General features: G+C 38.6%; 1 protein-coding gene across 6 annotated transcripts in view; it reads right to left on the bottom strand.

Annotated features, from left to right (window-relative positions):
* CC2D2A (coiled-coil and C2 domain containing 2A) overlaps positions 1–14,959 on the bottom strand; it is a 134,657-nt gene that overhangs the window by 94,006 nt on the left and 25,692 nt on the right. For all 6 annotated transcript variants that reach the window (XM_003927449.4, XM_074395913.1, XM_074395912.1 and 3 more), the window contains 2 exons: positions 4,982–5,070; positions 4,577–4,678 (listed from right to left, as the gene is read on the bottom strand). In XM_003927449.4, the coding sequence (XP_003927498.2) occupies positions 4,577–4,678; positions 4,982–5,070 (191 nt within the window). The remainder of the gene's footprint in view (positions 1–4,576; positions 4,679–4,981; positions 5,071–14,959) is intronic.

Below are 14,959 nucleotides of genomic sequence, written 5' to 3'. Positions count from 1 at the left end.
ATCATTTGCCACTCGCTAACATCATCCATACTTCCCCAACTCTCTTTCCTCTAGGATGAAGGGCACATAACTATCTGTACTCCTTGCAAGTTGATAAATGTGTATGCCTTTTCTCCTGTTAATCTACCTTTTGTCAGCTGATTTTCAGTGAACTTTCAGAGGGTTAAGAGGATGTTTCCCCTTGGCCCCTACATAGTTGGTGATTGCAGCAGAGGGTAAGCCCCTGGTGCTCCCAGTTTTGCATATGCATCAGAGTACCTGAGTGGGCCTCCACAAGCCTTCTGGAGAGGCAGGGATACCCCTGGAATGAAACCTAGAGGTATAGTAAAGTGAGGTGCTGTCAAATTTCACTTAGGTGCAGCTAATGGTGCTGTCAAATTTCACTTAGGTCCAGTAATGTCCAGAATAAAAACGAGGGTGTCAGTTGGGTACAATCTATCATAATATCAAGTGACTATATATAGTTTCCTTTTATGTTGAATACTATACTTCTCCTTCATTTTCTCATTTTGTAGTGTTAAGGTTAAATAATTATCTACCAACTCAATTGTACAAAAGTTGAAGCTGTGCTAATCAATACATTCCACAATGCAATGCAAAATGAAGTTATTATTTGTGTTGGTAAATTTCAGTATTTTAAATGTTTTTGAGTTTGAGGAAATAAGCAGATGATTATTACCTAGTGTCAGGACAATTTTTTAAAAACTGAAGTAGAATAAAGATTGGATTCTTGTGCTTGGTCAGGAAGGCTTTTTAAGATTCTGCCAAGTCAGGTCCCCTTGTAAAATAGGGTCAAGACTTTCTCACAAATTGTTGATGATGCCATTCTATTTCTGTCTGCCCACCTCCTATAGCACAGGAGAGAGACTGATGTGTTTGAAACCACACCAAGCAAACCGAGAAGTCAACCCATGAGAGAGAAACTTGGCTCTTTATAGGCAAGCTTGGGCTTAGAGATCTGTGAAGATGATGATAATAAAACACAAGACCAGGCAGAAAGCCTAACACTAGTAATCTAGAAAATAATTAGGTTAAACTGCAGGTGGCAAAATATGTGGAGATTATTATTTTTGTTTCTTTCCATTGGGGTGGTATAGAAAATATGCTCAGATAATACAATATCACTGATGTGATTTATTGCAGTATTGATGGTTTTGTTACAATATTTACGGACTTGATAAAAAAGTATATGATGTAATTTTTGTCAAAATCTTAAAAAGTTTTAAAGTGAATTATATTAATACATTTAAGGCCATTAATTATACTTAAAATGATTAAGCATACTGAGTCAAATTTTAAAGAACTATTCTCTATAATACATTTTTATAACCTTAAAGTAATAATTACAATCAAGTTCAATCCAGCAATCAAATATTGAGTGCCTATCATTCATATGGACACATATCCATCTAGGAATTCATTCTCACCCTTAAATTTGTTGTATCCTCCAAGAAGACTCTAGGGCCCTCTTCTGACTTGGACTAGACCAATTCAAGTCTCACTGCTTTTGTTACAGCATAATTACCAAATATATTTGCTCTAGCCCTGATCTTTCTTCTAAACCAATTTCTTAAAAGACATCTTAATCTGATTGTTTTGTAGACCCCTCAAATTTTTGTATATGATTGATACTGGTCCTGATACTAATCAAGATACATGATTTGCAAATAAATTCTCCATTCCATGTGTTCTTACTTGTTCAATGGTTTCCCTTGAAGTACAAGTTTTTAATTTTGATGAAGTCCAATATAGCTATTTATTCTTTTGTTACTTGAGCTTTGGGTGTCAGATCAAAGTAAGCCATGGCCTAATTCAAGGTACCTTAAATTTTATATAACCTGATTTTGAGGCTGGGATGAGGTACCATTTTGGTGGGCTGCTAACAGCACCCACTGCAGAGCTGAATCCCCCTATACCTCCACTGGCTGTCAATCCCACTGAGCTCCTCAAGGGTGAGCCTGTCACTGCCATCTCTGTGTGTTCTGAGTCTATTGGACACCTGGCAGGAAGAAGTTTTTCATAAATGCTGGCTGAGCAGCAGGTGGGTTTGGTTCAAGGATCAGATCTTGGGTAACCTGAGGCAGTAAACCAGGGCCACATACAGAGAAACTTTGGCCACACCTAGTGGAGGCCAAGGTTTCAAGGTTCTATGTTACTTCTACTTTGATATTTATGTGTTCTTAGAGATTTGCATTTGTTCACCAATTGCAAGTCTGCTGAGTATAAAGTGAAAGGAAATAAGAAAGAGATTAAGCAGTGGTTTGCACTGGTAAATGTGAATTGCTGACAAAAGTATTCCAAACTGGTTTCTTCTTCTTTTCCTGCGAGTATATAGCATTTAACAATCACTAATACTTAAATAGAGAGGGCTGACCATGTGCCCAGTACTATGTGAAACACTGTAACATGTATTCCCTCATTTAATCCTCAAAACAATACCAAGAACTAGGTTCTGATATTACTCTTATTTTACACAGGCAGAAAGAGGGGGTCTGGAGGTAGTTTCATGTCAAAGGTCACATCACTAGCGAGTGAGGTTGGCAGCCGTTAGCCCTGGACAGCTGAAGTTCAGTATTTATGCTCTTTGTGTACTAAATTTTTTGATGAACAGGATATTGAACCTTTGTTTTCAGATATTACTTCTGGATTTGAGGTATATACATGAAGAAATGTGCTGTGAGATGTTCTATTATGAATATGTGACTTGGTCTAAAGACAAAGCAGTTGATGGTTGCCTCAATACCATAAGAATGGTACTGAGGGAATATGGAATACTATGAACATACAAGCCAAGTCCTGATCACAAAGAGAAATAAACACCCTAGTAGCCAAGGGAGTATATTTTTACTTCTACAACTTCCAGCTTTATTTGAGATATCAGTATTTGTGGTCCATGGACAGTGAGAGCTATGTGAATAAGGATATCTATGTTTTGAAATGGTGTTGTGAAATGATTTTCAGTCAGTAGATACAGAAAAAGCCAGATATAAAAAACTCGAACCTTCTATCACTTAGCTAACATGACCAGATGCTTAGCTCACATGCCCTCCAAAATAACCAAAGTACCTGTTTCAAGCTGATGGGATTATTGATATTTTTCTTTATTTTCCAATATTTTAAAATTATGGCTTTTATAGAGAAGAAAATAAAAGGAAATTAAAGAAAAGAAATGCTTTTTTAGTAGAATGCATCATGAAGGCGTATAACAAGTTGTCATAAAGCCATTTCATTGGACTGACTAGTGTTCTTACTGAAGACCACAAAACAAAAGCGAGGCTGCAACATTCCTTATAGTTATGCAACCTGTGTGACTTGTTTGGGGTGAATATAGGTAACACTTTATAACACCTCATCCTAGAAAAAGAAAAGGCATCATTTAAGAAATCAGAAATATCCTTAGAACTTGGGCTTCTTCGTCTCATCGGTTAAAAACAACCCAAACCAATAAAAGCAACAAAAACCAATTGGGTTGGAGTTGCAAACACCTCCTGAGCCATTTGCTGTTTTTCTTTCTCTTCCTTTTTCTGCCGTCTTAGCTTAGCGCTTACCCCTCATTGACATCTGTTTTTCTTTTCTGGGCTCTCTCTCCTCCTCAAGGGCTTTAACTCTAAGGTTTTCTCCAAAGGCACTCTCAGAACCTCAACACTCACCACAGTAGAAACACTTCCCTAATCTGTTTCTCTAGGCCTGGTCCCTTCCTCTGTGTCTCTGGAGAAATACATATTGAGATTCCTCACCAGCACCTCAGATGCAAATGAAATTCACTCTATTGCATTCAGATTGCCTCCCCATCCTGTTGTCAATAGCTTTCCATGGCTTGTAGGAAACTTCTGAGGCTCATAAATGTTACATTCAAGGATTCTTAGCATGTGACTGTATTTTTTTCTACTGCACTTTTATCTCCCTGCTTTCTAGCAAGATCCATGTGTCCAGCCATGCTGATCCAATGAGACAGACTGGAAGTGATACAGAGCTGGGATCGAATCTCGACTCTTCCACATGTGTGCTCTGTGGCCCCGGGGGCTTCACTTCTACTCTGACCCTCAGTTTCATTCACATCTGTTAAATGTGAATGAAAATAATAGTACTTGCCCTGTAGGGATGGTGAAATGTGGTAACATGGGACAAAGGTGGCAAAATACCTGGCACATAGTAGTACCTTATAAATAGTAGCTATTATAAGAATAATTATTTTTGAAGTAGGGTCTCACTCTGTTGCTCAGGCAGGACTGCAGTGGCATAACCATAGCTCACTGCAGCCTTGAACTCCTGGGTCTAAGTGATCCTCCCACCTTGGCCTCCTCGGTAGCTGGAACTACAGGCATAAGCCATCATGCCTAGCTAGTTTTTTAATTTTTATTTTTAGTAGGGGTGGGATCTTGCTCTGTGCCCAGGCTGGCATTGAACTCTTGGACTCAAGTGATTCTCCCACCTCAGTCTCCCAAATTATATTATAATTATTAATAAGCATTTAATATCTCCTCTGTGCATAGCTCTGCTCTAAAACATTTTGCTGGAAACTTTATATTCTGCTTCCTTGGTTTTCATCACAAAGTAGAGAGGGTCCATTTCTCACCTCTGTGCCAAATTCAGTCTCAAGTTCTTTCTTACTTGGACTTCGTAAGCGCCTGGGCCGAGGAGTGGGGATTTCCTGCAGCAATGCACTTTCTGCTTTGGACTAAAAAGTCAAAAAGAAAATTACTGCTACATGATGTCAGGAATGCTGAGAAATAATCAGTAAAAAAATACTGCTATCCTTCTTTAAAGGGTAAGCACAAGGAATATGGTTTAGAAAAATGACATTAAATTCTGAAGCATCATTTTCACTGTGCCAATGCAAAATAAGACATTAACATTTAAAACTTGAAAGACAAATTGAATGGTATTCAAATCCATGCAGTTTGGAGCATAAAAGAAAGCTAGACAAGCCCTGGAAGATTGCAATCAGCACCGAACAGAATATTCATGTGGTTTCTCTCACCCTAGCAGCTTGCAGTTTCTCCCTCATGCGTCCCCTCATGGAAAATTCTGCAAAGCCTGTTCTGGAAGTTGAAGGAATTGGAGGTAAGCCTTAAACAAAGGAAAAGAAAAAGGAAAATTACTTAAAAAAAATTCCCTCCCCACAAAGGGAAGATTAAATTTAAAAAGAAATAAGAGAACATAATTTTAGCTTGAACATTTAGAACTTCACATAAGCAAACATGAAATCATGCTGCCAACCATCCTTGTGACGTAATAAGTACATGTCCTGGCTTTTCTGACACTGACAGTGCAAACGTCAGTCCTGCCTGGCACTGTCAACTTGACTTAACTAAGAATAAAATGAATGACACTTGACTTTTCAAGGCATATGAATACTTACCAATTCAACTGCCACTGGGAAAAGGCTCTCAAATTTGTTGATCTGAGAAACAGGCATGTCAGATGAATGGGTGGCTAATGAGTTTGAGGTTTCGGGGTTTAACTTTCAACTACACTGATAACTTTGATCAGAGAAACCTTTTCCATAGGCCCAGGCCTAGCCCTGGGTTATATCATAGAGGCAATATGCATTTTATGTATATTATTGAATATATCCATAAATACCATGAACTATCAGGCAGCTATTGTGTGCCAGGCTGTGATATCTGCATCAGATGCATTTCTCATCAATTTTTATGCCATCTTTGTGAGGAGTACGACAGGTATTATCATCACCAGCTATCACGAAAATGAGGGCTCCGCATTCCCGTGTGATAAATGAGTGGCTCTACCAGCACACACATAGAATGTGGAACGCTTGGCATTTGGTCCCAGCACCACATCCCCCAATTTTCTAAACCATTACAAAAGAGGTGGAAGTAAAATGGAGTCTTTGGGGAACAGAATGTTAGCATGGGTGGAGCAGAATGTCTTTTCTAGGATGAAGAAGGACTCAAGATTGCAGAAGGATTTTGGGGTCAAGTTATGGAAAGCATCTGATGTCACATAATAATGTGACATCATATATTAATGAATGTAGTCTTGGCTATATTCCCCAAGCAGTGCAGACATCAAGCATGCGCAGGGAGGAGAATGTGAATGCATGCAGCATTTTCAGAAGTTGCACCTGGGGGTGCAGGTAAGGATGGTTAGGGTGGAGTGGGTGAGGCACCAGGGACCCCAGTCAGGATGTCCTGATGTGGAATAAGAAGGGAAGGGGGTCAGTTTGAGTCAGTAAGACAGGCCATGCAAAGGAGAATACAATAGGGCTTAGCAGCGACTGGTAGGTATGGACCAATGGTCAGCAGCAGCAGTAGCAACAGTCGTGTCTTCTGGGAACTTGTTAGATATAAAAATTTTCAGGCATACTCCAAAACCTGGAGGTACAGCCCAGACACCAAGGGAGTTTAAAGACGTATTCAATCTGGAAGACCCCGGCATAGAGAAAGAAGGAAAGGTTTCAACATGAGGAGTTTGAGGCTGCTGGGAAAGAAAGAGAAATAAGGGGAAGTCAGATTGGGATGTGCCGGGATTAATTTGTCTGGGGCCAGATGGGTCTGAGGTGCTTGTCCAGGACACCGAGCTCTGGGAAAGGGGCCAGACTCAAAAGTAAAGGCTTGGGAAGGCTTTGAACCATGGTGAGTGCTGAAGCTTTGAGAAAGGACTGTTTCCTGAGGAGAGAAGGATTCTCATGTTTGTAGACAATGAAACTGTCAGGGAGGAAGGCAACAGGTGAAAGTAAGAAGAGAGGTAGAAGAAAAAGCGGCAGAGAGAAGGCAAAGATAACAGGTCTGCAGGTTCCTCCTGAGCCTGTTTTATGCAAGCAAAGACAATAATCACAGGCCTCAAAGCCCATTTCTGCAGCACAGCCACTGTTTCTTGAGTTGTGTGTTCTTCCACATGTGTGTTAGAAAGTTATAAAATACTACCTATATCATGCTCCCAACTATCACGTACTTTATGCCTGTATGGAGGCATGAAATATTCATGGTAATGATTAGAGTCTGGCGTGCATGTGTTGAGGTTCAAAGTTCTTTAAGAGAATCTCCATTAGCTTAATAAAATAGCCTGTGATATTCTTTTAAAACTCACTAAAAATCAAGTCATTTTTCATTTTAAAGATAATATAACTATGGTAGATTATGTTCCTGTGACATATGTGCAGAGACCTGAGATCTCCTTCATTGCATCTGTCACATTTTGAATTTATATACAGTCATGTACTGCAGAGGATATTTTGGTCAATGGCAGATCCCAGACACAACGGTGGTCCCATAGGATTATAATGAAGCATTTGTAGAGATCTGATCTATGGCACCTGATACCAGTTTTGCAGATCAAGTGGGAGAAATAACTGATATTCAGTAATGACCCTGGGACATTTGGTTTTCCATATTAAAAAAAATACAGAAATAAATATATATACTACCTAGGTTTGTGTAAGTATGCTTTATCATGGTCCCATAATGACATAATCACTCAGTGATGCATTTCTCAGAATGTCTCCCTGTCATTAAATGATACACGGCTGCACTTATTAGGCTATTTGATTAGTACCCATTTCCTCCCCAGGTTCTAAGTTTCCCAGCCATGTAGGTAAGGCACTCTGTAAGTATCACTAAGCGTGTATGGGATGCGTGGGTGGGTAAGCAAGGGCTTCTAGACTGAACTCCTGCTTCTTGCCAATGCTTTCCTCTGGCTGACCATTTACTGTGCCTCTGCTCCTATCACCGACCCCCTCACCAATCAGTGAGAAGCCTTTTTCAAAACTAGTACATTTTTATGAACATAAAAAATAATCTTATTTACCCTACCTTAAAAATTCAGTTTTTTTTCAGATTACATAAAACAGTTATTACTTGTACACAGTTTACTAGAACAATTTTATGAATTATTCTTTAAAAGAGAAACAAGATATTTTATCAAACACTATCTCTTCTGAATAAAAAAACCGAAGTGGCTTTATTATTAGTTTTAAAAACATTGGCAATTTTTTAAACCACAAAAAGTAGCTCTTGCCTGATTCTTTTTTGAAATTACGACATTTATCACTTTTTTTAATTGTATATTTTATTTAGCATTCTTATACATTACACAAAATAAATAGTGGGATGACTCACATCTAACAAACCATATATGTATTTTTTTCCATAGGAAAGCACAAGGAGAAGACAAAAATATCAAGAGTCTCAAGAAGCTTTGAATGAAATAAACAGTTTCCCACAAAAATTGAGCTACAGACAATTCCCAAACTCATTTTATGAACCTCATCAAGATTTTACCAGGCCAGATATATTCAAGAAGTCAAGATCTTCATCTTGGCATTATAAATACACTTCCACAGTCAGTCCGGGTGTCACAGACTCAGAAAGTTCAACAGGACTTTGGTCTTTTAATAGACTTTATTTTTTCGAGCAGTTTTAGGTTCACAAAAAAGTTGAGGAGAAGTTACAGAGACTTCCCATATATCCCAGCCCCAATATGCTTAATTTCCCTGATGATCATGCCCCCCACCAGAGTGGTACATTCATTACAATCGATGAACCTACATTGACACATCAATCACCCAAAATCCATACTTTGCCTTGGGATTTACATTTGGTGCTGTATATTCTATGAATTTGGATAAAGCTATAATGATATGTATCCAGCCTGATAGAATCATACAGAGTAGTCTCACTCCCCTACAAATCATCTGTGCTCCACCCATTCAGCCCTCTCTTCCCTCTACTTTTGGGCAACCACTGATCTTTTCTTGATTTTTTTTTAAAATCTGTGCTAGTAAAAGACATGTAGAGAATTTAAAGATTTCCAAGTCAGGTCTGTACAACTAGCTGATGACGTCATCTCCCAGCTGAGTGTGACCAGCTGAGAGTCAGAAACATATTGGAGGACTTTTGAACTTGGTTTTTGTAGCATTAGATCAGTGAAGGAAAAACACAGAAAGGAACCATGATGGTGTGAGGGATATTATACTTAAAAAGGTATTTCAAACAAAATAAATGTAATCTTCACTTGTTTGAGACCAGATAACAATGAAGATTTTTTAAAAAAGATAATATTACTAACATGACATCCATGGAAGCCAAGGGTACCAGTTCACTTCCTTTGACATAATAACTAATGGGGTTAAGTACTTTCATTTTTGTCTTGGTAGAATATGGCAAACAATGTTTCTTTAAACAGCTGGAAATACTAAGACAACCCTCATTAAACATTTTTCTCCTAATTTGTTGTCAGTTGCTACACTCCATTACTAATCAGCTACATGATCTCGAACTGGCTCTCCCTTTCAATCCCTGCAGGTGAGAACTGGTCTGCCAGTCTTGAGGAAGGGCTTGATTTCACATTTGCAAAAAGAGGCATGTTCAGAAAATGGCCCTTTGACATAGAAAACATGACATGAATAAAGTTTCTGTAGCATCAAATACAAAGTGTGATGAAAGTTAATTTTTTTAAATTAAGATTTGAGAGCATGTAAGAACTTACAGATAATGAGAGAATTTTAGGACATTCTATTAAAAAGATATACATAATGTCAATATAGTATGAAATGTGGATTTCTTTGGCAAAGTGATGTTTTTCATCAGACACAGCAAGAGGTTACATGTTCAGTAATGTTGTACTTGCTCCCAAGCAAACCCATTAACCCCAAGGCTACATGAGCCTTATGTTTGAAATGGCTTTCAGATCCTCTCTGTACTCTCTCCCCTCTTTCCTATCACCCATACTCACTGACCCCCAGTTACGTCTCTTTTTAGGCTTAATACAGTGATGGATGCTCTCCATTTTTCTCTTAAGCACTTCTGTTATACCTGACCCCTCAGAAAACCCAGCCATGTTTTCCTAACAAAATAGGTATTTTATTTCAAATAAGTCTCTGTTCCTCTCACGTTATGTCCATAAACTGATGTGATCCAGAATCCTGATGCCTCCCCTACGTTTTTCATAAATAACAGTTTTGTTGACACATAAGCCACATACCTCAGGGTCCTGCTTTTTTTTTTTTTTTTTTTTTTTTTTTTTTTTTTTTTTTGAGATGGTGTTTCACTGTTGTTACCCAGGCTGGAGTGCAATGGCACAATCTCGGCTCACCGCAACCTCTGCCTCCGGGTTCAAGCAATTTTCCTGCCTCAGCCTCCCGAGTAGCTGGGACTACAGGCGTGCACCACCATGCCGGGCTAATTTTTGTATTTTTAGTAGAGACGGGGTTTCACCTTGCTGACCAAGATGGTCTTGATCTCTTGACCTCGTGATCCACCCGCCTCGGCCTCCCAAAGTGCTGGGATTATAGGCGTGAGCCACCGCGCCCAGCCCAGGGTCCTGCTTTTAAAATGTGCAGAACTCATGAATAGGCATTCTCTAAGAAAGAAGGACAATTGGCTAACAAGCACATGAAAAGATGTTTAACATCATTTAGTCACTGATAAAATGGAAACCAAAACCACAATTAGGTACTGCTTCACCCCTATAGGATGACTGTAATAAACAAGACAGATAATAACAAGTGTTGACAAGCATGTGGATAAATTAAAACTTTGGTGCTGGTAGGAATATGAAGTGCAGTACTGACTTTGGAAAACATTTTGGTAATTCCTCTAAATCTTTGGCAAATATTTAAAAGTATGACAAAATTTATGTCAACTTAAAAATATGTGAGGAGAACCTAGTATTTCCATAATTATTGCAGGAGTAGTGGATAAAAGAGTTACAGGGACACAGGCCTGGACTACCTTCTACTTCTGCCTCTCCATTTCCAATGTTCAAACCTCATCACAAAGTTATCTTTCTATAATGGAAAATTCCAGGATAGACTATAAAATACAGAGATAAGGGGGTAGGAAGAACATGAAGCAAAGGCCAGCTTGACTTCAGTAGCAAAAATGGGAGAATAATAGAGTTGAGGGAAAAAATGTATTTCTGGGCTCTCTAATCTGTTCCATTGGTCTGTATGTCTGTTTTTGTACCATGCTGTTTTAGTTACTGTATCCTTGCAATATAGTTTGAAGTCAGGTAGTAGATGCCTCCAGCTTTGTTCTTTTGCTTAGGATTGTGTTGGCTATTTGGGCTCATTTTTGCTTCCAAGTGAATTTTATAATGGTTTTTTCTAATTCTGTGAAAAATTTGTCAGTAGTTTGATAGGAATAGCATTGAATCTTAAATTGCTTTGAGCAGTATGTCCAATTTAATAATATTGATTCTTCTTATCCATGAGCATGGGATGTTTTTTCTTTTGTTTGTGTTATCTCTGATTTCTTTCAGTAGTGTTTTGTAATTCTCCTTCGAGAGATCTTTCCCCTTCTTGGTTAGCTGTATTTCTAGGTATTTTATTCTGTGTGTGGCTATTGTAATGTGATTTTATTCTTGATTTGGTTCTCAGCTTGGACATTATTGGTGTACAGAAATGCTACTAATTTTTGTACATTGATTTTATATTCTGAAAGTTTGCTGAAGTTGTTTATCAGATATAGGAGCCTTTGGGCAGAGACTATGGGGTTTTCTAGGTATAGAATCATATCGCTTGTAAAGAGAGATAGTTTGACTTCCTCTCTTCCTAGAAATAAAGCCACACATCTAGAACTATCTGATCTTTAACAAAACTAACAATAACAGCAATGGGGCAAAGTACTCCCTATTCAATAAATAATGCTGGGATAACTGGCTAGCCATACGCAGAAGACTCTTTCCTTTCACCGTATACAAAAATCAACTCAAAATAGATTAAAGACTTAAATGTAAAACCTAAAACTTTAGAAACCCTAAAAGAAAACTAGGAGACATCATCTGGATGTTGGCCCTGGCAAAGAATTCAAGATGAATTCTCCAAAAGCAATTGCATCAAAACCAAAAATGGCCAGTGGGACCTAATTAAACTAGAGAGCTTCTGCACATCAAAAGAAACTATCAACAAAGTAAACAGACAGCCTATAGAATGGGAGAAAATATTTGCAAACTATGCAACTGACAAAGGTCTAACATTCAGAACTATACGGAACTTAAACAATTCAATAAGCAAAACACAAATAACCCCGTTGAAAAATGGGCAAAGAACTTGAACAGATAATTTTCAAAAGAAGACACACTTGTGGCCAACAAACATAAGAAAAATGCTCAATATCACCAATCATTAGGGAAATGCAAATAAAAACCACAATGAGATATCATCTTACACCAGTCAAAATAGCTATTACTATATTAAAATGTCAAAAAATAACAAATGTTGGCAAGATTGAGTAGAAAAGGGAATGCATATACACTGTGGGTGGGAATGTAAATTAGTTCCACCACTGTGGAAAGCAGTCTGGAGATTTCCCAAAGAACTTAAACTAGAACTATCATTTGGCCCAGCAATCCCATTACTGTGTATACACACAAAAGAATATAAATCATTCTACAATAAAGACACATGCACTCACATGCTCATCATAACACTATTCACAATAGTAAATACATATAATCAACATAGGTGTCCATCAGTGGTGTACTGGATAAAGAAAATGTAGTACATATACACCACGGAATACTACATAGCCATAAAAAAAGAATGAATTCATGTCCTTTGCAGAAACATGGATGGAGCAGGAGGCTATATCCTAAGCAAATTAATGAAGGAACAGAAAACCAAATACCACATTTTCTCACTTATAAGTGGGTATTAAACATTGAGTTACATATGGACAAAAATAAGGAAACAATAGAGGCTGGATGAGGTGGTTCACGCCTGTAATCCTAGCATTTTCAGAGGCCGAGGCAGGAGGATTAACTGAGCTCAGGAGTTCAAAACCAGCCTGGGCAACATGATGAAACCTTGTCTTTAGTAAAATACCAAAAATTAGCTGGATGTGGCAGCATGTGCCAGTAATCAGCTACATGGGAGGCTGAGGGAGGAGAATCACTTGAACGCAGGAGGTGGAGGCTGCAGTGGGCTGATATTATGCCAGTACACTCCAACCTAGGCAACAGAGCAAGACTCCACGTAAAAAGAAAGAAGAAAGAAAGAAAGAGAAAAAGAGAAAGAAAGAAAGAGAAAGAGAAAGAAAAAAAGAAAGAAGGAAGGAAAGAAAAACAATAGACATTGGGTCTATTTGATGGCGGAGGGTGGGAAGCAGGTGAGGGTTGAAAAACTACCTATTGGATATTACGTTGATTACCTGTGTGACAAAATGATCTGTATACCAAACCCTCACAATATGCAATTTACCTATGTAACAAACCTACACATGTACCCATTGAGCCTAAAAGTTGGAAAGAAAATTAATGCATAATTCGTGAAGTCACCATTCTTTGTTTTTAAATTTACATATGTTTCACTCTATTACATATTGTAAGAGCAACTATATGTTGTCAATCAAAGTGCAGTTCATTAAAACTAATTTAAAACTTTCCAATTTTGGGCATTCAAACAATATAATTAGTGGACAATCCAATGTAAAAGCCTAGGATATCATTTAAGCCATAATTAATGGTCTGGGAACATAGGACGTGACTTTATTGTTGGGCAGGTTTTTACCAAGGGCAAGAAAAGAGTCCAAAAAGTTATTGGTGGCTGTCACTAGAGTTTAAGAAAGTAGGTCATCGTTTTCTTCTCCTAGTTTTCTAATTTTTATGAAATAGACTGGTATCACTTGTGAAGTGTCACTACATTAAAAAAAAATGTCAAAATGGGCTGAGAACAAATTGGCTGTCCATGGGTATGAGCCCAGCACTGCTGACAGTTCACATTTGCTGAGGTGCTCTGGAGGGACTTCTCCGGTCACTTTTTCTAGTTCTCTCAGGCTCACTCTTTCAGAGTTCCACCAACATTTTCATTTTATGTTAGCTGAACACCCAGGAACCCTGCTCTGGCACATGCATCTCTTTCTCATGTGGGGGTCCTTGGGTCTTTCTTGGGATCCTGGCCCTGCTCAGTGCCCCTTCCTCTTTGTGCTTCAGCAGATGGCGCAGGCTTTGGGACCATCAGCCCAGACAAGACTTGGTGCAGTCATGCTGCTGTGGTGTGCACAGGGCACAACAAGGCTCTGAACAGGACTTCCAGAGACTCTGAGAATGGTCAGGAATATTACAGATATATTTTGATATGGAGATTCTACTTAGGATTGAGTCTTCCACATTGTCTTCTACAGAGTGGAAAAAATTACTAATAGGTATTTAGTATTTTAATGTTTTCCAAGAACTGCATGAGAAATGCTAGGTTAAGTGTGTGTAGTCAGAACAAGCTTCATGAATTAACAAGCATAGAAATGATATGAAAAGTTTCTCAACTTGAAGTCTTTTTTAGGGCAGTCCATTTCTAAGACGATGCTAGTATTCTACAGACTTCAGTTTTGGAAATGCTGTTTCACAGAAACTTGTCTTGACTTTCAATCATTCAACCAACAAATATTCTTTGAGCACCTGTTACGTCTTCAAGGTACTAGGGATAGGGCAGTGAACAAAACAAATGAATGCCTCCACCACCACAGAGTGTATGCCAGTGAGGGAGACGGACCACAAACAAGCTCTGTAGTTAGTATGTCGGACGGTGATATAAGTGTAGAAACAAATAATGAAGGATCAGGGGATAAAGAGGGCTAGAATGGAGAAGTGAATTGCAGTTTTTAATAGAGTTGGCCAGGCACAGTGACTGACACCTGTAATCCCAGCGCTTTGGGAGGCTGAAGCAGCTGGATTGTTTGAACTTAGCAGTTAGAGACCAGCCTGGGCAACATGGTAAACATGTTGTCTGTACAAAGTATAATGGGGCACACCTGTAGTCCAAGCTACCTAAAGTCTCAAAATTAGCGGGGTGAGGTGGGAAGATGGCTGTGCCTAGGAGGCAGAGGTTACAGTGAGCCAAGATCACACAATTGCACTCAAGCCAGATCAACAGAGCCAGACCCTGTCTTAATAAATAAATAAATAAATAAATAAATAAATAAATAAATAAATAGAGTGGCCAGGTAAGAGGCTCAAGGTGACAAAAGAACAGGTGAAGAAAGTGGGGGATCAAACCATGTAG

Source organism: Saimiri boliviensis, chromosome 3 (genome assembly GCF_048565385.1).
Source record: "Saimiri boliviensis isolate mSaiBol1 chromosome 3, mSaiBol1.pri, whole genome shotgun sequence".
Lineage (NCBI taxonomy): Eukaryota > Metazoa > Chordata > Mammalia > Primates > Cebidae > Saimiri > Saimiri boliviensis.
The sequence above is the reverse complement of the archived record's forward strand: the minus strand, read 5'-3'. Positions and strand labels throughout refer to the sequence as shown.